General features: G+C 36.1%; 2 protein-coding genes across 5 annotated transcripts in view; one reads left to right on the top strand and one right to left on the bottom strand.

Moving 5' to 3' along the window:
* The first annotated feature begins 1,014 nt into the window (after positions 1-1,014).
* Positions 1,015-12,950, top strand: TRIM59 (tripartite motif containing 59). 4 transcript variants are annotated; one of them, XM_027061521.2, is made up of 3 exons: positions 1,015-1,154; positions 2,113-2,190; positions 9,672-12,950. In XM_027061521.2, exon 3 carries the CDS (start codon positions 9,675-9,677, stop codon positions 10,884-10,886), a length of 1,212 nt encoding a protein of 403 aa, XP_026917322.1. In that variant the 5' UTR covers positions 1,015-1,154; positions 2,113-2,190; positions 9,672-9,674; the 3' UTR covers positions 10,887-12,950. The 4 variants fall into 4 exon arrangements, with proteins under 4 accessions (XP_026917322.1, XP_026917324.1, XP_026917325.1 ...); XM_027061523.2 differs by having other exon boundaries at positions 2,113-2,186; positions 9,672-12,097; XM_027061524.2 differs by lacking the exon at positions 1,015-1,154 and adding an exon at positions 1,274-1,400 and having other exon boundaries at positions 9,672-12,097.
* Positions 12,951-13,988: 1,038 nt separating this feature from the next.
* The window catches only part of SMC4 (structural maintenance of chromosomes 4), a 44,976-nt gene continuing 35,615 nt past the window's right edge, over positions 13,989-23,349 (bottom strand). Inside the window, exons 17-24 of the mRNA XM_027061517.2 lie at positions 23,077-23,203; positions 18,344-18,533; positions 16,946-17,090; positions 16,498-16,671; positions 15,875-16,057; positions 15,498-15,730; positions 14,786-14,969; positions 13,989-14,319 (exon numbers count right to left, since the gene is read on the bottom strand). Of these exons, the coding sequence (XP_026917318.1) occupies positions 14,167-14,319; positions 14,786-14,969; positions 15,498-15,730; positions 15,875-16,057; positions 16,498-16,671; positions 16,946-17,090; positions 18,344-18,533; positions 23,077-23,203 (1,389 nt within the window). The 3' untranslated portion in view covers positions 13,989-14,166. The remainder of the gene's footprint in view (positions 14,320-14,785; positions 14,970-15,497; positions 15,731-15,874; positions 16,058-16,497; positions 16,672-16,945; positions 17,091-18,343; positions 18,534-23,076; positions 23,204-23,349) is intronic.

The following is a 23,349-nucleotide window of genomic DNA, read 5'->3' on the forward strand; positions in this document are numbered from 1 at the left end:
GACTCACGCTATTATCTTGTTTTATGTTATGTTTAATATTTTTCTATAATTTAATGTATGAGAGCCTAATACCTGAATGTATTGGCAATATACAGTATACCAAGGCTGTTTTATTTGGCAGAGCGGTAAATGACTTCTCAGTACAGTTAAAGAGATGGAAGCTGTGATGAGTCTTGAGCTACAGCTGGATAAAGTTTCTCAAGAAAAAAGGGAAGAGGACTACTGAACTGTATGTTTTTTGAGTCTAGGGGCTTAAGAAGATGAAATAGGGTGAAGAGATTGAATCAGAAATCAGGAATTCTGAGCAACAGTCGCCTTTAGTCGATTAATTTCATGAAGTTGGAAAAGGAGGTGGGGGAGACTAGGGAGACGGTCTTTGATGAGTCCTGTAGTCCCACTAGCTGTCACAGAGTAAGTTCTCTTTAAGAAAACTGTAGGTAATCAGAAGACCCCTCCCCTAGGCTCAGCCAGGTACTCAGTTAGGGTCCAGGTCCGACTGGAGGGCGGGGGGACGGAACTTGCGCACCGGTGTGCGTGTGCCCTCAGGGTCGGTGACGTCCCGCTACCGGGCACTTGTGAGGTAACAAAGGGAGACAATGCGCGTCAAAGTCCAGAATCTGGACGTGCCGGATTGGCTCCAAGTAAAACACAGTCCTATGAAACGTTCTTGTAGAAACTGTCAGCCACCGCCAGGCCCCACCTCTCCCGGAGCCGCGGACATCTCACCGCCCCAAGAGGGAGCCCAGCCCACGACTTTGGCCGCTAGAAGCGCCCGCACGCACTAAAGCACCTCCTACCGCGTGCCTCCAGAGCTTCTGAGAGGCGGGCCCGCGCCCACTGCGCAGGTGCAGGAAGCTGGCCCAGAGTTTGGAGCCAGGCCCTCGCAATTACGTCTCTGCCTCCGCAGGCGCTGCGAGCAGTTTACTTTTGAACAGGGGCCCCGCGCTCTTTCCCATTGGCGGATGCTACGCAGTTGAATGTTGCCAGGAGACTGCGCCTGCGCCCTGAGGCTCCGCGAGGCCCCGCCCCATCTGGGCACCTGAAATCCCTCAGGGCGGAGGAGGGCGGGGACGCAGAGCATCTCGGGGACGCCTAGCCTGGAGGCCGTAGAGCTGTTTCTGCCTGTGGAGTAGCTCTGTCTCTTCCTCCCCGGGGTGAGTCTAAGGAGCGTGCCTTTGGGTCCGAGAATGCGACTTTGGGTCTCTTTTCTTTCCCTGTAGCACAGGCTGGTATACTGGGTGTATTTGGAGGAGAGTCCAGGGGCTTGCTGATGGAGATGGTGGGCATGAGTACTGCGTTTATTCTCTCTTGTCCCAGGTGGGGAGTTTGGGGAATCTCGTGTTCCTCCCTCCGGTATGGAACTGCATTTCTCTGTGAGGGACAGCCCTTTGTGGTGGAGGGTGAGAAGAGCGGCACTCCACAGAACTGGTCTGCCTTGCGTGGTTGGGGGGCGAAGGGCGCCGGGGCGGTGGAAGGGCATTAGGAGGGAGGCTCGGGAGGATTTGTAGTTAACCTTCGAGAAAGAGAAGGCTGTTATTTTGAGGCCCTTCGTTGTGAGAGGTTCTCCTGAGACTTAACAGAGTGGGTGTAATTATGCCCATTTTACAAGTGTGAAACCTCAGTTCTGAGAGGCATTGGGAAAAACTGACCCAGGGTCCCACAACATTTAAATGGCAGAACTGAGATGTACGGACGTAATAATGATGGGATACCCTAAATCAGAGTTTATTATTTTAAGCTGGCAAGATCTTTCAGTCCCATGGATGTTTCTTGTCTTCAAGTTAACTTTAAGCAGTCTAAAATGAGCGTGAATGTTTGCTCCGTCATCACCATTGTTGGCTAACATTTTTAAGAGCTCGTAAGATACTTGACGTTACAAAAAGAGGTCCTTTGTGACAATTTATTTGGTCACAGAATTGTTGGGCTTTTCAAGGTAGAGGTGATACCTCTCCTGCACCAACTGTTGATATTTGTCACTATTTTTATAAAAACACAATGAGGCATAGAGGAGATAAACATTAGAGTGAAATAACCATTCCTATGATGTCATATTTAATACATTTTTTGAGAATGTAAATTGAAAACATTCAGATAAAATTATTTTAATTTTAGAATACGAATAAAAGAATCTGAAAAAGTTGGAGAAGATAAAGTATATTCAGTCGCTAAGCCAGAAGATCAACAAAGTAGGTAAGCTCTGAACCAGTAAGTGAATACAAAATAAATTTTCAGTAAATTTTTACTAAGTGTATGATTTCAAGTGTAAGCTGAGATTCTTTAATTTTTTAAAAAAATACGTGTTGTATAAAATTCAAGCCGTCTAGGAGGAGCATAAAATGAAAAGTAAACAACTCCTTCATTTGACTTATAACTTGAAGTTAGTCACTTTTGTATACTCTTTCAGAAATTTTACAAGGATTTGTGTACATCTAAACACACAAATGGTATCATCTTATGCATACAGATCTGCAGGTTACATTTATTGTTACCTGGACACCATTTTACTATCCATTTACATACTGGTTTGCATTTTTTTGATGATTATATAGCTATCCTTTGAAGTAAGGTACCATAATTTACCTAGTCTGGCAAGGTGAAATTTTGATTTTAGGTAATGTTAAACATTGCCTTTCAGCAGACATATTGCTGGATGTTTTCCACCAAATAGATTTTCACTGTGAAAAGTATTATGGAATAAGCAATGAAAATAAGCAATGAAAACCTTAATTTCTCATTTCAGTTCCTGGTTAAATTGCATATATATATATATATATTTTAGGTTGGGGAAATAGGTTAATGTGAAAATACAAGAACAGTGCAAATGGGCAGAGTTAAAGTCCTGTCTGACCATAGGATTTTTTTTTTTTAATTTGAAAGTGTTATGGGAATCCTTCATTATTTTTGTATGTTTATGTGTATAAAAGTATTTTTAAAATCTTGCCCTATGTATATAGATGGCGCAATTGTAGTATTTCTAAAGTAATCTTTTTTTTTTTTTTTAAAGCATTTATTTATTTTTTAGTTTGGAGAGAGAATGCAAGCTGGGGAGAGGGGCAGAGAGAGAATCTTAAGCAGGCTGCACGTTTAGCACCGAGCCCAATGTGGGGCTTGATCCCACAACCCTGGGATCATGACATGAGCTGAAATCAAGAGTCGGATGCTGAACCAACTGAGCCACCTAGGCACCTCTAAAGTAATCTTAAATTGCATTACATATGCATAGTATCAGGGCCAAAATATGTGAGACCCAATCAAAATTTTTCCAGACTTATAGCTGACTCACACTGTAAGTTCTAGAGCAAGTCACTTAACTCTATAATGTGGTAAACATAATTTCTCTTCAGAGGTTGTAAAATGTAATGGATGTTTTATTACTGTTCATGTGTAGAGATGAAAGGCATTATTAGTGAATTAAAACTTAAAAAGTAGTTTACACACTAAACTGTTAATAGAATGGAAAATATTTTTTTTTGTATTGCTTAATTCTCCATAATCTATTATGTGTACTGACCATCCATAATATGCTAGTTGGACATTGTGGAGGCTCCATAGGAAATCAGCTTTCTGGAGAAAGACTGCATAAAAAGTTTAGAAATTCAGAAGTGTGTTTATTTTTGACACTGAAACACAAGAAATTTGTGAAATGACTTTTAAGTAGATGATTTAGCCTCAAATTTTTTTCTGAAAAAGATTTATTATATTTATTTCTTGGTGACTTTAAAAAGGGAAGCAGGAAATCTGGAAATAAGTTATTAGTGTTTTGGGGGGTTTTAGTACTCACTGGAGGAAAAGAACATTTTACATGGGTTACTTTTATTTTACTTCTTTGCTTTCTAAAAGTGTAAAATAATATAAATAGATTCTACAATTAATTTGGCAGTGGAAAGACTAGATAATAGGCAAAAACTTGAAAGTTTTTATTGTGTTGAAAATATGCATAAAATTTACCATTATAACCATTTTTAAGTATACAGTTTAGTGGCATTCAGTACATTCACATTTCTGTTCAACTTGTCACGATCCATTGGCGTCAAACTTCTTCCATCTTCCCAAACTGGAACTAAACAATAACTCTCCATCTTGTCTCCCTCTAGCACTATTTCACTTTCTATCTTTGTGAATTGTTTACTATCTTCTATTATGCATATTTTCCACATCCTTTATGATCATACAGTTTTTCTCCTTTGACTTAATAATTTCCTTTTTATTAAATTACTTTTACATTTCTGGGAAGAACCTCATTTTGGTCATTGTTCTGTATTCTTTTAATGTACTCTGGATTTGTTTTTGCTAATACTGTGTTCGGGATTTTAGAACAGTATCCATTTTTGAAATTAGTTGATTTTTAGTTTGTGTTTGTTAGGTTTTGGAGTCTTGTTGTATTATCTATCTTCAGAACAAATGGCAAACTTTTTTTTTCTTTATTTTGAGAGAGATGGTGGGGTGGGAGGCAGAGAGAGAGAATCCGAAGCAGGCTCAAGTAACGTGGGGTCTTGATTCTACAAACCATGAGATCATGACCCAAGCCAAAACCAAGAGTTAGGTGCTCAGTTGACTTAGCCACATAGGTGCCCCATGTAATTCAGTCACTTTTCCCAAAATTTAGTTTTGTCATTACCTCTATGTTCAGATGAGATAGTCTGTCAGTTCCATTTCTCAAAGACCTTCCTTTTGAATCTGTCATCTTCTTCCAGATGACTTGTTCCCTATACTTGCTGCACAGTTGTCCTGGATTTAATTTCAACATTAACAGAGTGAGAATTCTTGCTTTTCTTATTTCCCTGAGGTAGATTCTTTAGAAAGGGTGGATGAGTGTTCATTTTTAGGCCTCTCATGTCAACTGTCTTCAGTCTACCCTCAAAATTTATTCTTCTGGGTATAGAATTTTAGGTTGGAAGCCATTTTTTCCTGAGAACTTTGAGGCCATTCCTTCACTGCCTTCTAGTTTCCAGTGTTGTATCATACATACAGCATAGCTAAATCTAAGATACTCATCCTAGAAAATATACATAGGTGAAATTTTTTTCTCCTCTCCACCCTCCCCAAAAGTCTGGGCTGGATATGGAAAACTTCTGGTGCATAAAATGCTGTACTAGTTTTTGGAAGAATTAGCTTCTAAGCATGATAACCACCCATATCTTATGTTTCTCAGGCAATAACCAGTTATTTTACAGAGTTATTTTCAGCAAGGCTTGCTTCTGTTAACCAGTTCTGACTTGTCATAAATTTATTGTCTAAAACCCGTTTTTAATAACTCAGCAAGAGGGTAGTCTTCCAAATTCCAAGAGTGGAATTTGATTTATGTATCTTCAAGTTATCCACAAATTTCTAATTATATGAAAGTTAACTTTTGAGACCATATTTGCTTTCTATGTGAACTCAAGAGCTGACATTTTCTTTCAATAATGTTGTGAATATCTTCATTCTAAACGAAGTTGAGCTTTTGGGGTCCCCAGATGGGTTCTCAGGGAAAATGTTTTCTAGCTTTTGACAAATAGGGGACTTTGGAGGGAAGGGTTAGATTCTGTTTTAGGCCTAATTTTGGTACTTAAAACATTAAATAATATTAAATCTAAATTGAATATGTGTCTACTGCTCAAATGTTATTTTTTCCCTGCAAAGTGCTGTTTTGTTTATTCCTTCATTATGAATTCTGACATCACTAAAGTCCTCTGAGAACAGGTTTGTTTTTCATGGATCGTTTTTGTGTGATAGAGCTGTCACGAAGGCTTCGCAACATGCATTCACTTGCATTTACCTGCAGTGAATGTCATCTTCTGTACTGTTGCCCAGTTACTTTAGTTTCCTGGAATGCTTCACAGTTTAAGCTTACTATCTATGTGACACATCTTGGCCCATTAGGGTTCTGAATATTGTCAATCTGAATGGAGTATTTTTTGATAGACTTGTAGACTCTCCTATTATAGCTCTTCCTAAACAAAATAGAGATTTTGCTATTTAAAAAACAAAACTAAGATCTGACATTTCATTAACATTACTGTCTTAAGAGGGAGTATTTATTCAACCAATATTGAGTAATACCTACTATGTGTCAGGTTCTGTGTTTAGACATAATTCCTGCCCTTATTGCAGGCTTACATCTTAATATATAGGTAAATGTTACAAAATTCTCTTAAATAAACTCCAGTTAAGTGCTGTAAATTGGCAGTACAGCATTCAGTGAGATTAATACGGGATCTAATTTGGGGAGGAGGCTGGGCCCAATGAGACTTGAATAAGAGTTTGATTTCCAAAATGATGAAAGAGCATAGAGCCAAAAAATCTAAAGAGGTTTTTAATAATTAAAAGTGCAGAATTATTTGTAGATGTCTTCTTAAACTTTTAAAAGTTAGTTTTGTAGAGGATGATTTGGTGTAACCTTTATATTTTACATGAATGGGACTTGGATTTTTTTGTTTTGCTCTTTAAGGTTCTCTAAATGGTGGTGTAACTTGATCTTTCTCTATCAGGGCTAAGTAGGTCCTGAAGATTGTGGCTTGCATTTGAAAACCGGTACAAATTAAGACTTTAAGAGGAGGTAGGGTGCAAAATTTCAGGCTTCTGTTGTTGGAAATGTCAAAAATATCTTGCAAAGAGGTTACCACTGCTGGGTTTCTTTCACTAAGAGGACTGAGGATGTTCTTTACCACTAACATTCTACTGGTCAGTAATTCATAGTTAACCCCAATCAACACTTCATCTTGAAAACTGATTTTTATTGGAAGGACTGAGGGTTCAAGCCCTGAATCGGGCTTTGTGCTGACAGCTCAGAACCTGGAGCCTGCTTCAGATTCTGTCTCCTTCTCTCTCTGCCCATCCCCCACTTGCACTGTCTCTCTCCAAAATAAATAAACATTAAAAAAAATTTTTTTCCCCTTCCAAATATTCAAATTACTACTTTGGAATATTACACTATGCTGATTCTGGGCTTTAAGCATACTAAGTATTTCAATTCAAGAAGCTAGGAAATTTATAGTAGCAGTAATTAGAGAAATTATTAATACTTTTTTTTTTTAGAAACTGTTGAGCCAACTGGGAATATGAATTCTCTTGAATTAAAGACTATAATTTTGCTAATGCCAATTTGTTATTTAGGCGAAATGTTTAATCTTGCTTGTATTTGCATCATTAAAAAAAAATCCTAACGTTTAAGTATAATTGATGCATATTACATTAGTTTCAGGTGTACAATACAGTGTTTCAACAACTCTATATATTATGCTATGCTCATACAAGTGCAGCTACCATGCTAATACATGTAATACGCTATTACAATACCAGTGAGTGTATTCCCGATGCTGTATCTTTCATCTTTGTGACTTATCCTACAACTGTAAGGCTCCTAACCTTCCAAGCCCCTTCACCCATTTCACCATCCCACCCACCCCTGCCCTGCAACCACCAGTTCTCTGTATTTGTGAGTCTGTTTTGGTGTTTTTGTTTGCTTATTTGTTTTTTTGGATTTCCACATGTAAGTGAAATCATATGGTATTTAGTCTCATTTCACTTAGCATAATACCTTCTAGGTCCATCCATGTTGTTTGTTGCAGATGGCCAGATCTGATTTTTCTATGGCTGATTGTTATTCCATTGTGTATCTATATATATTATACATATACATATATAAATACATGTATCTATATATACATATGCACATACCCACCAGATCTTATCCATCACTTATTGATAGACACTTGTGTTACTTCCATATCTTGTCTATTGCAAATAATGCTGCAGTGAACATGGGGTATATATATCTTTTTTAAACTTTTTTTTTTTTTAACGTTTATTTATTTTTTGAGACAGAGAGAGACAGAGCATGAACGGGGGAGGGTCAGAGAGAGGGAGGCACAGAATCTGAAACAGGCTCCAGGCCCTGAGCTGTCAGTACAGAGCCCGACACGGGGCTTGAACTCACGGACCGCGAGATCATGACCTGAGCCGAAGTCGGCCGCTTAACCGACTGAGCCACCCAGGCGCCCCGGGGTATATATATCTTTTTGAATTAGTGTTTTTATTTTCTTTGGATAAATACCTAGTGGTGGAATTACTGGGTTGTATTGGATTTCAATTTTTAGTGTTTTGAGGAACCTCCATTCTGGTTTCCAGTGATTGCACCAGTTTACACTCCACCACCAGTGCAGGATTCCTTTTTCCACATCCTCCACACTTATTTCTTGTCTGATACTAGCCATTCTGACAAACTTAAGGTCTTGTGGTTTTTGAGGTGCGTTTCCCTGATGAGCAGTGATGTTGAACATTGTGTCTGTTGGCCATCTGGATGTCTTTGGAAAACTGTTAATTCAGATCCTCTGACCATTTTTTAATTGGATTGTGTTTTGGTGTTGGGTTAAAGAAGTTCCTGATATATTTTGGATATTAACCTCTTATCAGGTATCATTTGCAAATGTCTTCTTCCATTGCCTTTTCATTTGCTGGGCAGAGACTTTTTATTTTGGTGTAGTTTTAATTTGTTTTGGTTTCTCTTGAGACCTATTGAGTAAAACGTTGCCAAGGCTGATGTCCCAGAGACTATTTTCTGTTTTCTTTAAGGGAGTTTTCAGGTTTTATGTTTAGGTCTTTAATCCACTTTATTTTTGTATATGGTGTAAAGAAAGTGGTTTCATTCTTTTGCACATAGCTGTTCAGTTTTCCTAATATAATTAAAGAGATGATCTTTTCCTTACCGTATGTACTTGTCTCCTTTGTCCATAGATTGCCCATGTCAGTGTCCTTTGTGTCTGGTTTTATAGTAGTATCATACTGATTACTACAGCTTTGTAGTTGTTTGAAATCTGGGATTGCGGATTATTTTGGCACTCACGGACCTTTGTGGTTTCATACAAGTTTTAGGCTTGTTCTAGTTCTATGGAAAGTACTGTTCGTATTTTGATAGAGATTACATTGAAGCTATAGATTGATTTAGGTAGTATAGACATTTTAACAATATTCTTCCTATCCAGGAGTATGGCATGTTTTTCAATTTATGTCATCTTCAGTTTCTTCAATTGGTGTTGAATAGTTTTCAGAGTACAGGTCTTTTACCTCCTTGGCTTATTCCTAGGCATTTTATTCTGGTAAATGTGGGTGTTAATTTCTTTCTACTACTTTAATAAACGTATAGAAATACAACATTAATTTTGTATCCTGCAACTTTACTGAATCTTCATTTATTCTAACAGTTTTTGGGGGAGTCTTTAGGGTTTTCTATATAAAGTATTATGTCATTTTAACTTTTTCTACCAATATGGATGCTTTTTATTCCTGTCTGCTGTGGCTAGGACTTCCAGTTATTTGTGCAGTTTTGATTTTAGCACTTAGGATGTAAAAAGTTGCACAGATTATCATTAAGTAGACTTCAGTAGAACACTGAATTTTACTTTTGCACAGCAACAAACTTAAATAATTTTAATTTGAAGAATTATAAATCAGAATTGTTTAGCATGTTTTTTTGTCCCAAGGTGAGTAAATTTTTAAAAATGATCAGTCTGTTACATATTAGGAGTTGTATTACTCAGAAAGCTGCATTTAAAAAATCTTAAACATCTTATTGTCTTTTAAATGACAAGCACAATATATTAATAGTTTTGAGGTTAACACCTGAAACTTTACATAGTATGTACAGGTATCTTTGTTGTAAGTAGGCTTAAAATATTTTTTTCTCTTGACAGGAAATGCACAATTTTGAGGACGAGTTAACATGTCCCATTTGTTACAGTATTTTTGAAGATCCTCGTGTACTACCATGCTCTCATACGTTTTGTAGAAATTGCTTGGAAAATGTTCTTCAAGCATCTGGGAACTTTTATATATGGAGACCTTTACGAATTCCACTCAAGTGCCCCAATTGCAGAAGTATTATTGAAATTGCTCCAAGTGGTATTGAATCTTTACCTGTTAATTTTGCATTAAGGGCTATAATTGAAAAGTACCAGCAAGAAGACCATCCAGATATCGTTACCTGTCCTGAACATTACAGACAACCATTAAATGTTTACTGTCTCCTAGATAAAAAATTAGTTTGTGGTCATTGCCTTACCATAGGTCAACATCATGGTCATCCCATAGATGATCTTCAGAGTGCCTATCTGAAAGAAAAGGATACACCTCAAAAACTGCTTGAACAGTTAACTGACACACACTGGACAGATCTTACTCGTCTTATTGAAAAGCTGGAAGAACAGAAATCTCATTCAGAGAAGATGGTCCAAAGTGATAAGGAAGTTGTTCTCCAGTATTTTAAGGAGCTTAGTGATACATTAGAACAGAAAAAAAAAACCTTCCTAGCTGCTCTTGGTAATGTTAGCAATCTGATTAATCAAGAATACACTCCACAAATTGAAAGAATGAAAGAAATAAGAGAGCAGCAGCTTGAATTAATGACACTGACAACATCTTTACAGGAAGAGTCTCCACTGAAATTTCTTGAAAAAGTTGATGATATCCGCCAACATGTACAGATTTTGAAACAAAGACCACTTCCTGAGGTTCACCCTGTTGAAATTTATCCTCGAGTAAGCCAAATACTGAAAGAAGATTGGAGCAGGACAGAAATTGGACAAATTAAGAAACTTCTCATTCCTGAAATGAAAATTTCTTCAAAGAGGATGCCATGTTCCTGGCCTGATAAGGATGAAAAAGAAGTCGAATTTTTTAAGATTTTAAACATAGTTATAGTTACATTAATTTCAGTGATACTGATGTTGATCCTTTTTTTTAACCAACACATAATCACCTTTTTAAATGAAATCACTTCAATATGTTTTTCTGAAGTCTCTCTATCTGTTTACCATAGTTTATCCAACAATTTGCATGATTTAAAGAATATGCTATGTCACACTTTATATTTACTGAAGGAATGCATGTGGAAAATATTTTCTCATTGAAAATTCAAATCTGAATTGCTTAAATAGGCTTACTCTGTACAGCAGAGACCAACAATTGCTAAAGGGAGAAATAGGGTAGCATGGATAAATAGCAAACTAAATTATCAGAGTTGCAAATACAAATACATAGAAATGTTAAACCATCCATGTGTCTTAGATGGAAATATGTCAGAAATGACACAGAATGTGTCTAAACTAGAATATCTAGTAACTAATACATTATCCTATTTTATTTTGCTTGATGCTGACTTTATCGCTGTGACATTGAAATATTTCTGTACCAATCCTGTCTTTTAGCATTATTCTTTTACATCATCATATGCTGCAGTGGTTGGTTAGTGTTGCAGTTCTTTATGTATACATAGCTTTTAGGTTAAAAGATGGCAAAATCCCTCAAGTGCATATATACCTGTATTTTGATGTGGCCCCGGAGCCTTTGGGCAAAACCAGGAGGGTGAGTAGAGGTTTTAATTCAAGCAGCAGTCTAAAAGTGGTAAGGGATTGCTTACATTAAGGTTGTTTCTGATCAAACATACATGATACATTAATGTATTTTAGATAAACATTGCATTAAATCTATCAACATTCATTCCTAACAAACTGCTGATTTTGGAAATGTGTTAGTGAACAGTGACCTTTCAAATAATGGTCTTTACTTTATGGTTTGTGTAAATGACTTTTGGTTAGTGCTTTATTTAGTCTTACCAATTTTTGGATAAAAGCTCTAAAAACATGTTATTAGAATAGTATATTGTTGATATATTCCATCCTTAGAGTTAGGTGGCATCATGTTAACTATATTCGTCTTAAAAATGGTCTTAAGTTTTCTGCAATTTGCTTATGTGAATATCAAAGTACCAATAATTTAATCTTTTCTTGAATTTTGCTTAAATGGGAGTCTGTAGTTATTAAGTCAAATCCCTTTAATTAGTTCCCTTATTAACAGGGACTGGAATTGTGCTTGTGGTAGGACTTTTGGCTCTTTTGTCCATGGAACTGTAAATATAAGGTTATTTGCTTTCCAGAAATCCTAAATCAGCTGTTGCTCTTGGATCCATTCCCTAGGAGTCCTACCTAGCTCCGACTTTCAGGTCATATTAGGGAATGCTCCTGGTCCTAGGTCACATATAAAATGTCATGAATATGACTATAGTTCTAAATTACTCCTGTTTGTTTAAGTTTTGAGAGAGAACATGAGCAGACTCCAGGCTCTCAGCTATCAGCATAGGGCTCGAATTCCCTAGCTGTGAAATCACAACCTGAGCTGAAGTCGGATGCTCAACTGAACCATTCAGGTGCCCCTACTGAGAAGAAGTCTTAACACAAAAATGGCTGGCTGTATTAAATTTATGATCAGAATTATCTAGCACAATAAACAGTCATGTGGGCAAAGAACATTTGCAGGGTATTAATGGAAGTGGAGGGGAGAGCGATTGAAGTATCGAAATATACAACACAGTAACTTTACGCTGAAGTTGCATTAAATTTTAGTCACAACACAAAAATGCCATGTATTTTTTGAGTACATGTATTAATTAGTAAGCACTGATATTTGTTAGCTATTATGGGTCAAGCACTTACTGAAGTAGGTGTTCTACTTTTTATAGATAAGGAAACCCCAAAGTAATTTGTCCAAGGCCATACAGCCAGCATATGGGAGAACCCATGTATTATTTTGATAATTATTTTGAAAGTCCTGCTGTCATGGTATCAAAACTTTAAGCCAGTACAGTAGTTTTATTTTTATTAAATTAAGGCTTCTAATTTATATCTAAGAATCATTTGTAACTAAAAATTGAAGCATATACCTATGAACATTTTAGGTTTGACAAACATTTTGTAACTTGCCAGTTCTTAGTAGACAAAACTATTTACCAATTTTATGTAGTATGCATGAACATAGTCCCGAATACAAATAACTGATTCTTACACATGCTGCCTCTGTTTTGTAATTTTTACCAGGAGTATGAAATTATAAAATTTAAAGTATATAATCTTGATATATTTCTAAGTTTTATGTATAACAAAATATTTTAATAAACTTATTTTGCTACTTTACTTGCACTGAGTGTCATAATAAGGTGCTCAAACTCAGGAGTGGTATCTTTGGAATTCATATAGGTTATGGGAATTAACTCTACATGTAGTAAGAGTTAAATTCCATTTACCACTACTCTCACCCACTGAAAAAGCATAATTATAGTTTTACTTTTCCCTTCTATATAATCTTGATTTAAAACAAATGACCATACTGGAGTTTCAGATTTTACTTTATTTAAGTACATGCTAATGTATTTACATATTTAATGACTGTTATGATACAAACCATCTTTGTTGGATCTTTTTAGTACCTAAACAATCATCAATGAATAGAGAGCTTTTAGTTTTAATTCCTTAGGATCAATATCTAGAAATCAAATAGGGCAAAGACTTTTTAATCAATATCAAGAAATTCCTCTTGAAAACCAAGTGGTTGCCAACTTTCAGTAGCACTATAACACTGAGCTAATGCAGTGTAGAAAATTAAAGAGGGGGGGAAAAAAACCCCTGGTAATTGGATAGACAAACAGCATATAATTTCCATTTATACTAAGGAAGCTGTTAACCCCTACATATTTTTATGAGGCAAAGATAGTGGGTATTCATTCCTTTTCAACTGATGAGTTATCTCAGATACTGTCTCAGTTTGCTGGTTCTCTTGGAAGTTTTAAACACAAGTTTTAGAAAAGCACATAAAATATTTAACTTCTCATCATGCAGAATTCACAACGGTTTAAAAAACAAAACATTCCCAGTGTTTGGGTTGTAGATACAATGATTGTCTAAATTAGTAAATTAAATAGAATACCTTAAGAATTTATTCAATTAAGTAGCTGGTAGGCTTTTCCCGTGTAGGTCAAAGATGCATGATGGTATGCTTGCTGCCTCTTGGTTAATATGCTCTAGTTCAGAACTTTATTGCTCATCAATGAACTTCCTTTTAACTCTGCTGGCAACAACTTGGGACTAAGGACAAATCACCTCACCCTGCAGGCATCTTACTTTCTCCATAGCCTGCTGCTGTTTACCAAACTGTCAGATTCTTACAGCCTAAGAAGCAGGTACAGAGAATATTTTATTAGACTTATAACATGTCTCCTAATAGCATAAAAACCAGTTACATGATCCAGTTTAGGAGTATGTACTTCATATTATAATCCTTTACAAAGAGAAAATCTCAATAATACAATAGGCTGAATCTATGTGAATTCAGTTTGAGGAATCCTGGATATAAACGAGTTCAACAAAGTCCTTTAGATGCGATTTGTTTTGGGTTTACTGCAACACTTTTTGTTATGTTGTATGTCTTGTAAATTCCAATAAGTCTGTCTGAGATCTCAAACATATTATTTCGAAGAGAAATTATTATGAACTGGGCATTTTTTGTTTGTTCCTAAAGAGGAAAAAAAAATAGGTTAGAAGTGTTCAGTAATAACAAGTATTCCTGTAATCAACATCTAAATTTGACTTCCCTGAAATGGTTTTTTTTGCAATTCAACATTACTTTGATAATTAACATGAACATGAGTGATGGCATGGATAATTCACGACACAGTAGTTAAGAGAAGCATTTGGGTTATTTTTGGAAGCATGGTTGCCAGAAGTCTTCTAGTGGAGATAATATCTAGGCAGAAGATCAGAGATTCTAGTTGTGTTTTTTGCTACTTTACATTATCAATTTATATTTTACTTGTCCAAAAAGTACTTGGTTCAAATAAAGGACCTGGTCTCTGATATCATAGGACATGGAATTAAAGTATAGGGGAAAAGCTCAAAAGTAAGAAGTCCATGAATTCCATATGTATTGTTAGGGAACCTAATAAAATTCTCAGAACAAAAACCTCTAAATGATTACTTACATATATATAAAATGCAACAATGGACACATTTTTAAAATCCAGGGCTGCATCAATTTCGTCCATGAAGTACAGGGGAGTGGGTTTGTAGTGGTGAAGAGCAAATACTAAAGCCAATGAACTAAGTGTTTTCTCTCCTCCTGAAAGATTGAAGATCTTCTTCCAACTTTTCTTAGGTGGTCGAACACTGAATTAAAAAAATCTCTTATTAGTCAAATTACTTGCACAGGTAACGACCTCATGGTCGGTTTTCCATAAATGGCTTCTACCACCTTCCTCGGGGATCTCTAATTTGCTTTTCACAAATCTAAACGTTTTGGGGTTATTTTATAAAAATGTTATTGGAGGATGAATACACAGGAACACCTACCAAAATCTTAAGATTTAAATAGCAAGTCAGTAAATATTTCTTGCTATTCTTCCATTTCCAGCACATATTTTTTTGCTTTGCAATTTCAAAATCTTGATGTTAAGTTGAAATGGCTCAAAAATTAAAAGATGAACTAGACAAATATTGTGTAAAATTAAATAATTGCCGCTTGCCCAAGATTTATGCTAACAAACTGCCAGTATGTAAATGAATTAGTATTTATCATCAAATAAAACACTCAAGCTGTAGCTCTAACCTTCACATCCCACCCCTAAAATATAGAGTCTGGAGAATATGTAGAGATATGTTAACAAGAGGATCCAAAACTCAGTACAAATTACAAACCTGAACATGATTCCTTCAGAGAAAGGATCCAAGCTGTCTACAAGCTCCAGTTCAGCATCACCTCCCAAAGTAAGCATTTGGTAATTTTCCTTTAATTTATTTGTTATTATATAAAAACCTGCCATGAATTCATTAAGCCTTTGTTTCCGAAGATCTTCATATGCCTGTCTAAAATGATCTCTTTCACAAGTAATTTTGTCCAATTCTGCTACCCGCTGTAAATATAATTCTTCCTATGAAAAAAATATGAGAAAAATACCTATTCAGTTATTCATTTGAGATGAGAGCTAATGCTGCTAATTATATAAAATTAAAGTTGACAATTTAGGCTAAGGACTAAAAAGAATCTGACTAAATCATTAACAGTTTATTCATACCTTCTTTTTATACTCTGCAATGGCACCAAGGTTTGGTTTCATTTCATGACACTGGGCTTCTAAAAGTGCAATTTGATTTGTTATAGAATCTGGATTCTTGATTGCTTCAAGATCCTGTGGGCTCAGAACTGCAATTTCTTCAAGAGGATTATCTTCTATGGGATGCAATGATATTCTTGAAATCTAAAAGTTCAGTGTAGATGAGCATTAGGGATGTCACAGAACTGTAAGTTATTGTTTAAAAAAATCATATCAATATGACAAATTACCTATCTACCAAAACAATATATTCTAAGGAATTGTGGCTAATTTCTGTAGCAATTATTTTTCAAAAGACTTCAAGAAAAATATTTCTAGTGTTCCGAAGTGTTCATGAAGTCTTCTGTTAAATCTCTGAATCAGCCTTGGGGTGAAGATGGTGAGTAATGTACCCATTATTCAGATTTTTCTGTATATAACAATTACTATATGTTATTGATTATGTTCTCTATAAATCTAGTGATTTTTCTCTCGGAATTAAGAATCATAACGTCTCAAAAGTACACACACACAAAACAAAAAAACAGCTCTTTTTCATAAAGGATATTTTAAAGTTACATTTAACTAAATGATAACAATCTTACCTCTTTTTGCCAATATTTTATTTTAGAATTATGTTCAGCAATGTGACCATCTATTTGTTCAAGTTTCAACTTAATACTAAGTGCATCTTTTTGAAGTGCATGTTCATTTTCTTGAATTATTTTTAGTTCTTGAAGTAGATTACGATGTTCTTTCTGGATCTCTGGTAAGGATTCCTAGAAACCAAGAAGAACTACTATAGGTAGGACCCTCCCAAATGGAAAGAACAGGTATTTTCACATTAGAGATGAAGTTAGCAATCTCTTCCTATGTCCCATGCATTTTACAGTTTATTTACAGAAAAGTTACAATACAGTACTCATTTTTATTGTACAATACAGCTATAAAAGTTTTGACCTATTGTGTGCTTATTACTGTGTAAGCCGATGTCACATATCCCAACCCTTTAAATTGCTTCAAATACCATTCACTCCTGTCTTCAAATCTTACCTCTGCAGCATTTGTATTTTTCACAACCTCTGCTGCTTTGTCCTCAAGACTTTTTAGTTCTGCTGTTAAATCATCTACTTCTTTCTCAGTATCTTTTATTTCTTTCTCTGTGCGAAAGACGGAGTCTTGTGCTTTTTTAAGATTTCTAAACAAGCAAAATGATGTATTAAAGATGTAGTAACGTGTGATTTATCTTGCTTCTGACAACTTACCAACAAATGCCATATTAATGAGACATTTTTCTATCACAGATGTTAAAATTTATGATTTACTAAAACCATCCTTGAATTGGTTTTTATGTTATACATAACACTTCTGAGATGTTGTATATTAACCTCTCAGTATAAGGTGATGAAACTTAGATCATGAAGCAAAGTTGTCCATTGAATTATTATTTTGTCTTATCAGACTGGAGATTCTTAAATCTCTACACCCATGAAGTTATACACTCAAATAAAAAAATACCTCCCAGTTAGGGCAACATGTGCTTCCCAAGGAGGGCAACAAGGACTATTTTTTCCCTTAAAAAAGTTACTTCTACTTTGACAAATGTGTTTAGGCAAACTTCTACTCCTAACATAAACAAATGGCTTATTAGTGCTTTATCTCTGAACCAAATACACAAATGAACCAGATAATCAATATGCAATCTGTTATAATTTTAAGATAAAAGAAACAGTTGTTTACATTTCAACATTTTGTATACCTAAATTTAGCTCTAATTCTTTAGAAACAACAATAAATATTCTAAAAATTAATTTAAAAACATGATCTATGAGGGGCGCCTGAGTGGCTCAGTCGTTTAAACTTCTGACTTTGGCTCAGGTCATGATCTCTCAGTTCATGGGTTTGAGCCCTGCATCTGGCACTGTGTTGACAGCTCAGAGCCTGGAACCTGCTTGATTCTGTGTCTTCCTCTCTCTCTGCTCCTCCCTCCCAAACATTTTAAAAAAATAAAAACAAAATCTATGAATGGTTAATAACTTTTTGTTGAGTTGGGACAATGGAATAATCAAGTAAACTAGAAAGTTATCAAGACAATTTTGCCAAGAGGTCTCGTTTTTACCTCTTATTTTCCTAAGATCTAAATCTATTTAAATTAACAACCATCTATTCCTCTAAGCCAGAGAAACAAAACTCTAATTTTTATGTGCACACAATAACTGGGGAGTTCTGTATGTCACGGCATACCTGTTTACCACTTAAAACATACACAAAAATGGTCATAAAATAAATGTTTATAGGCTTCCCTTTACTAAAGTCCTGTTAGGTAAAAACATGTCAGACAGGCTTAATAAATAACAGTGGAAATGTTTGAAGGGCATTACATTTAAATATAAACCCCTTTTCCACAGTGGAGGTAGCAAGATGACAAGTTAGGTAGTACACATACTCTACCTGTCAGCAGTCTTGATTGCTACTTGGGCTTTAGTAATAGCAGAAGCACATTCATCTAATTGCTTATTTATTTTATCAAGTTTGTCTTGTTGGGCCTTGAGTTTATGGTTATTGATTTCCACGATGATATTGTGTAATCTTTTAACCTCAGCTTCTACTTTACCAGCTCTTTCAGCCACACTGTCATATTCTGAAATAAAAAGAAAGAACTCCATGTTTCTAGGTTCACACACATCACTTGTTAGATGTAAACTTATTCAGTCATATGACTTAACCTGATGCATGCAAAAGAAATTTTACAAATTTGGGCAAAGTGAATCTCAAAAAACCCACCAGAATACCTCCCCCCAAAATAAACTAGAATACCCCATGTCAGAACAAATGGTATTGTAACACATGGTTAAATTACCTGGCTTAGCCATAAGCACAACCTGTTTAATGGCTTCATGCCCTCAGGCATTTTCCAAAAACCTCGGCAACTTTTTCTTACGTACTTCCTTGACTGACTACTGGTCTCATAATGATTTCTGCCCTCAGACTATGTGCCTATTAACTTGTCTGTGATAAAAAAGAACTGTGGTTGTTTTATTTTGCTAACCTAACTTAAAGTACTCCCTCACGTGTTGTAACAAAGTGGGGGAGGGAGGATGAACTGGCAGTTTTCTCTATGGCACAGAAAACTAAAATTTGATTTCCCAGATTCCCTCATATCTAGGCTTCAAACATAATTAGGGTCCATTCAATTGAAAAAATTCACATAATTTGAAAGGCATACGTGATGAACATGTTTCTGCTGGCAAGCAGTGACAGAAATTTGTATTTTCTTGGTGGCATTAAAAATTCTGGTGTTCAGTCAAAAGCTCTGTGAATACTGACAGGCAATAGCACTAACTTTGATGGTGTGAATTGGAACGGATGCAATGTGCTTCTATTGTTGGTAGTTGCAGTGCCATCTTCCCAATTTGAGAGATGACTTTCCAATTATAAAAGAGGCAGTATAGTTCCTTTGATGGTTCTACAGAATGGCTCTAGATATCATTCTTAGATGTTCAACCTAGAATTTCCTTCTTTAGTTATCCCACCCAGTGATTCTGTAAACAATCTAATACTCTCTTAAACACACACATACACTACACAGATCCCAATTACACTAGCCAGGGTGGAAACTCTTCTCCATATTTGAATTCTGATCACTGTACAATATAGAAAGAATGACAGGTGGCAAAAAGATGAGTTCAAGCTATCTTATGTCTAGAAAGGTAAACAGAAATGCTAACTTATGGAAAGAATCCCACAAAGCTCCTACAGGAGGAATATGGGCATTTGGCATAGGGGGCAGGCAGGATTTGCTGAAAACAGGATTGCATGAGGACTTAATGACTGCTCCCCCTCCACTGTCTCTTCTTCGTCAGGTAGGTTGTTAATTCCAACAAGTCTACATATCTCATTAATTTACCATTTCCCCTTTTTGTCCTACATTATCAGAGTTGGATTCCAACAACTCGTTTTTTACATTTCTGAAATCACCACTTGGCTCCTGAAACAAAAAACAATTCATGTCTTCTTTTTGGCCTTCTGTAGCGTCTTTTTATCCTAAGGTTATTAAATACACACATTTAAAAGTTCTATATTGCCAAGACTCGTAATCCCTCTCCACCCCCCAAAATACTCTATTTAATGAATTATTTTGCTCACAGTGGCAATGTTCTCTGAAGTTAAAATTCCATTAAGCTACTTGCGTGCTCTGCTCACTTATGGGTCAAAACACCAGCTACTATGTGTGCTGGCACCACAACTTATACTGGGGGTGGGCCAGAATGCCCCTGGAAAGAGTCCAACTTGCAGAACATTTTCTTAAGTATGTATCTACCATGCATTTCTTTTTTAATATCTATAGTAGCATGTCTATTAGAAGTAGAAGGAAAAACTATGTGGCATATATCATCTATAAGTTTGAAGCCTTTATTCTATAACCACCTCCCCCCCATTCTCTATAAACAGCTATTCTAAAAAATTTTTAATTTTAAATTAATTTTAAATTCTAAAATGAAATTTAATTTTAAAGAGATACTTGCAGAAATGAGTACTTCACAGAAGATATTAACAGTATTGATATTACCCAATAGTGTTAGTCTATTAATAATAGCCAGTATTTCCATGAGAGGAGCTATATATATATAGGGCTCCTAATAAAGTCAAAGCTTCCTTTTCAAGTAAGAATGAAATACAGATTCCAGTAGTCTCTGTGAAAATGTTGTTATAAATGACACACATACGTTTTTGGCTGCTCATCTGACAATTGGGTACCACCAAACCAGTCACAACAAATACTGTGTGGAGAAGGAGTTAAGCTAATGTGTCTGCAAGAACAAAATACAGATCCAAAATAAATGCAAGGGGGGGAAAAAAAAACCTGTCACATGATGCCGCTTCCACCGTACATCACTCTGGTGGCTATTTCTCTCAGAGACATGGCCTATAAGGCCCTACGTTATCTGGATTCTTCTGCTAGCCACTTTGGCTTCCTTGTGTTCCTGGAGACTCCTAGCATACTCCTGCCTCAGGGTCTATGTACCTCTACGATCTTAAAATGCTCTTCTCCCAAGTATCACATAGCACTCATACTTCTGTTGTGTCTCTGCTTAAGTCTCTCTAGTAGAGGCCCGTCTAACCAGGCCTTGTGATTCCCTATCTCCACCCTGTCCTGTGAACCCTGATTTTATTATCACTCAGCACCACCCAATACAAAAAGCAATGTATTTGTTTAGCTTCCTAATCTGAAGCGTGAGATCCTTAAAAAGAGGGACTTCATTTTGTTCACTGCTCAATCACCGGCACTTAAACAAACCTGGTCATGGCCAGCAGCAGATGCTGAGTGAATGTTTTTTTTTAATTTAAAAAAAAAAAAAAATTTTTTTTTAACGTTTATTTATTTTTGAGAGACAGAGCGTGAGCAGGGGACGGGCAGAGAGAGAAGGAGACAGAATCTGAAGCAGGCTCTCCAGAATCTGACGCAGGCTCTCCAGAATCTGATGCAGGGCTCAAACTCACAGACTGTGAGATCATGACCTGAGCTGAAGTCGGGACGCTTAACCAACTGAGCCACCCAGGCACCCCGTGAATGTCTTAATATTAAAACTGTAGACAGGGGTACCTGTGTGGCTCAGTCAGTTGATTGTCCGACACTTGGTTTTGGCTTAGGTCATGATCTTGCGGTTTATGAGTTTGAGCCCCGTGTCAGGCTCTGCACTGGCAGTGCGGAGCTTGCTTGGGATTCTCTTTCTCTCTCTCTGACCCACCTAGCCTGTCTCTCAAAATAAATAAACTTAAAAAAGAAAGATCTGGGAAAAAAAAATAAAGTTAATATGGGTACTGGTGAATATTCAATGTGCAAAGTAGGTCTACTTAATATCTTTTTATCTCTTTTTCTGTTGGAAGAAAACTCATTTTTGGAGCATTTGAATAATTACTACAAGTCCACCCCAACTAGTTCTTCTTTTCTTTGCTTAATATTTATTTTTTAGAGTCAGAGAGGAAGACAGGATCTAAAGCAGGACCTGTGCTGCCAGCCCAGAGCCTGATACGGGGCTTGAACTCACATACTGTGAGATCATGACCTGAGCTGAAGTCGGATGCTTAGCTTAACTGACTGAGCCATCCAAGCGCCCTAGCCCCCAACTAGTTCTTTGGTTGGACAATCAGTATGTGCCCTCCTGGGTTCACAAATTGAACTGTAACAGGGGTCTTTCCTGAGGATGTGACAAAAGGCTGTGTTTGCTGTTCACTAGCTAAAATACTGTAAGCCAGGAAGGGATCTAATTATAACCTATCATTCCCCCCTCCTGCAATAAGATGCACATCTGTTTGATTGAAGCTAACATGAAAAGACAAGCAGGGCTGTTCAAGTGCATGATCAGGGGATTTAAATTTCAAAGCCAATTTTGGCTATAAGCTTATGAATTCCCTTTCTTGCTTTATGTATACTGGTAGAACACTTACAATATTTACATGTACAAAAGAAAAAAGTTCTGGAAGGAAAACATGTTTTTTAAGTTTTCAAAGACTGTTTTTCTTCATGTGTATACCACTTATTTCTTGTGTGCTTTAAAGTGATTTAGCTTCCCCAGATACTCAGTTTCCTAAATCCATAAAATAACTATTATCTTGAAGGGTAAGACTGAGCCAAACTACACAAAGTATAAAATTAAGAGCACTGGTTCTGGAATCAGATTGCTCTGGTCCTCAATTCCTCTACAAGCTATATATATGACGACTTTGGGCAAATTATATAAACCATTCTGTGCCTTAAGTTTTCTTATTGGCTAAATGAAGTACTTAATAGTACTTACTTTATAACCTTTTAAGATTGAGATCATAGAAGGTGCCTGGTGGCTCAGTTGGTTAAAGCTTCCAACGCTTGATTTTGGCTCACGTCATAGTCTCATGGTTCGTGGGGTCACGCTCCGTGTTGGAGCTGCCTGGGATTCTCTCCCTCTCCCTCTGTCCCTCCCCAAATTGTGCGTTCTCTCTCTCAAAAAGAAATTATTAAAAAAAAAAAATAATAATAATAGAAACTATAAAACAGAGCAGCTGACTTGCACATAAGTACACAACTGCTATTTTTATTCTACAAACTATTTTAAACATTTCAAATATTAAAAACCTATTTTTGGCAATCTCAAAAAAAAGAAAAAAAAAGAAGGAAGTGTGTACCCTTAAACACATACACATACCTTTTTTGAAAACACTAACATTTTCTTCTAGTAACTTCTGCTTTTTCTTGTCAGGGGCTGTAGCAAGCACATTAGCTTCGAGTTCCTTAACTTGGACATTCAAATATTCTTCTTGTTCCCTTAAACGCTACAGAAATGTTTTAACATTACAGATCATTATTTTAACTTACTATAACAATGATATTTGCCTTAAACACTTTGAATAAAAAAAGACACTTAAAATCTTTAAGAAGAAGACGAATACTAATAGGAAAAGAGCAGAAAACATGAATA

Source organism: Acinonyx jubatus, chromosome C2 (assembly GCF_027475565.1).
Source record: "Acinonyx jubatus isolate Ajub_Pintada_27869175 chromosome C2, VMU_Ajub_asm_v1.0, whole genome shotgun sequence".
Taxonomy (NCBI): Eukaryota; Metazoa; Chordata; class Mammalia; order Carnivora; family Felidae; genus Acinonyx; species Acinonyx jubatus.

Excerpts from the sequence above, each read along its gene's own strand:
- TRIM59 (XM_027061521.2), top strand. The coding sequence starts at position 9,675 with ATGCACAATTTTGAGGACGAGTTAACATGTCCCATTTGTTACAGTATT.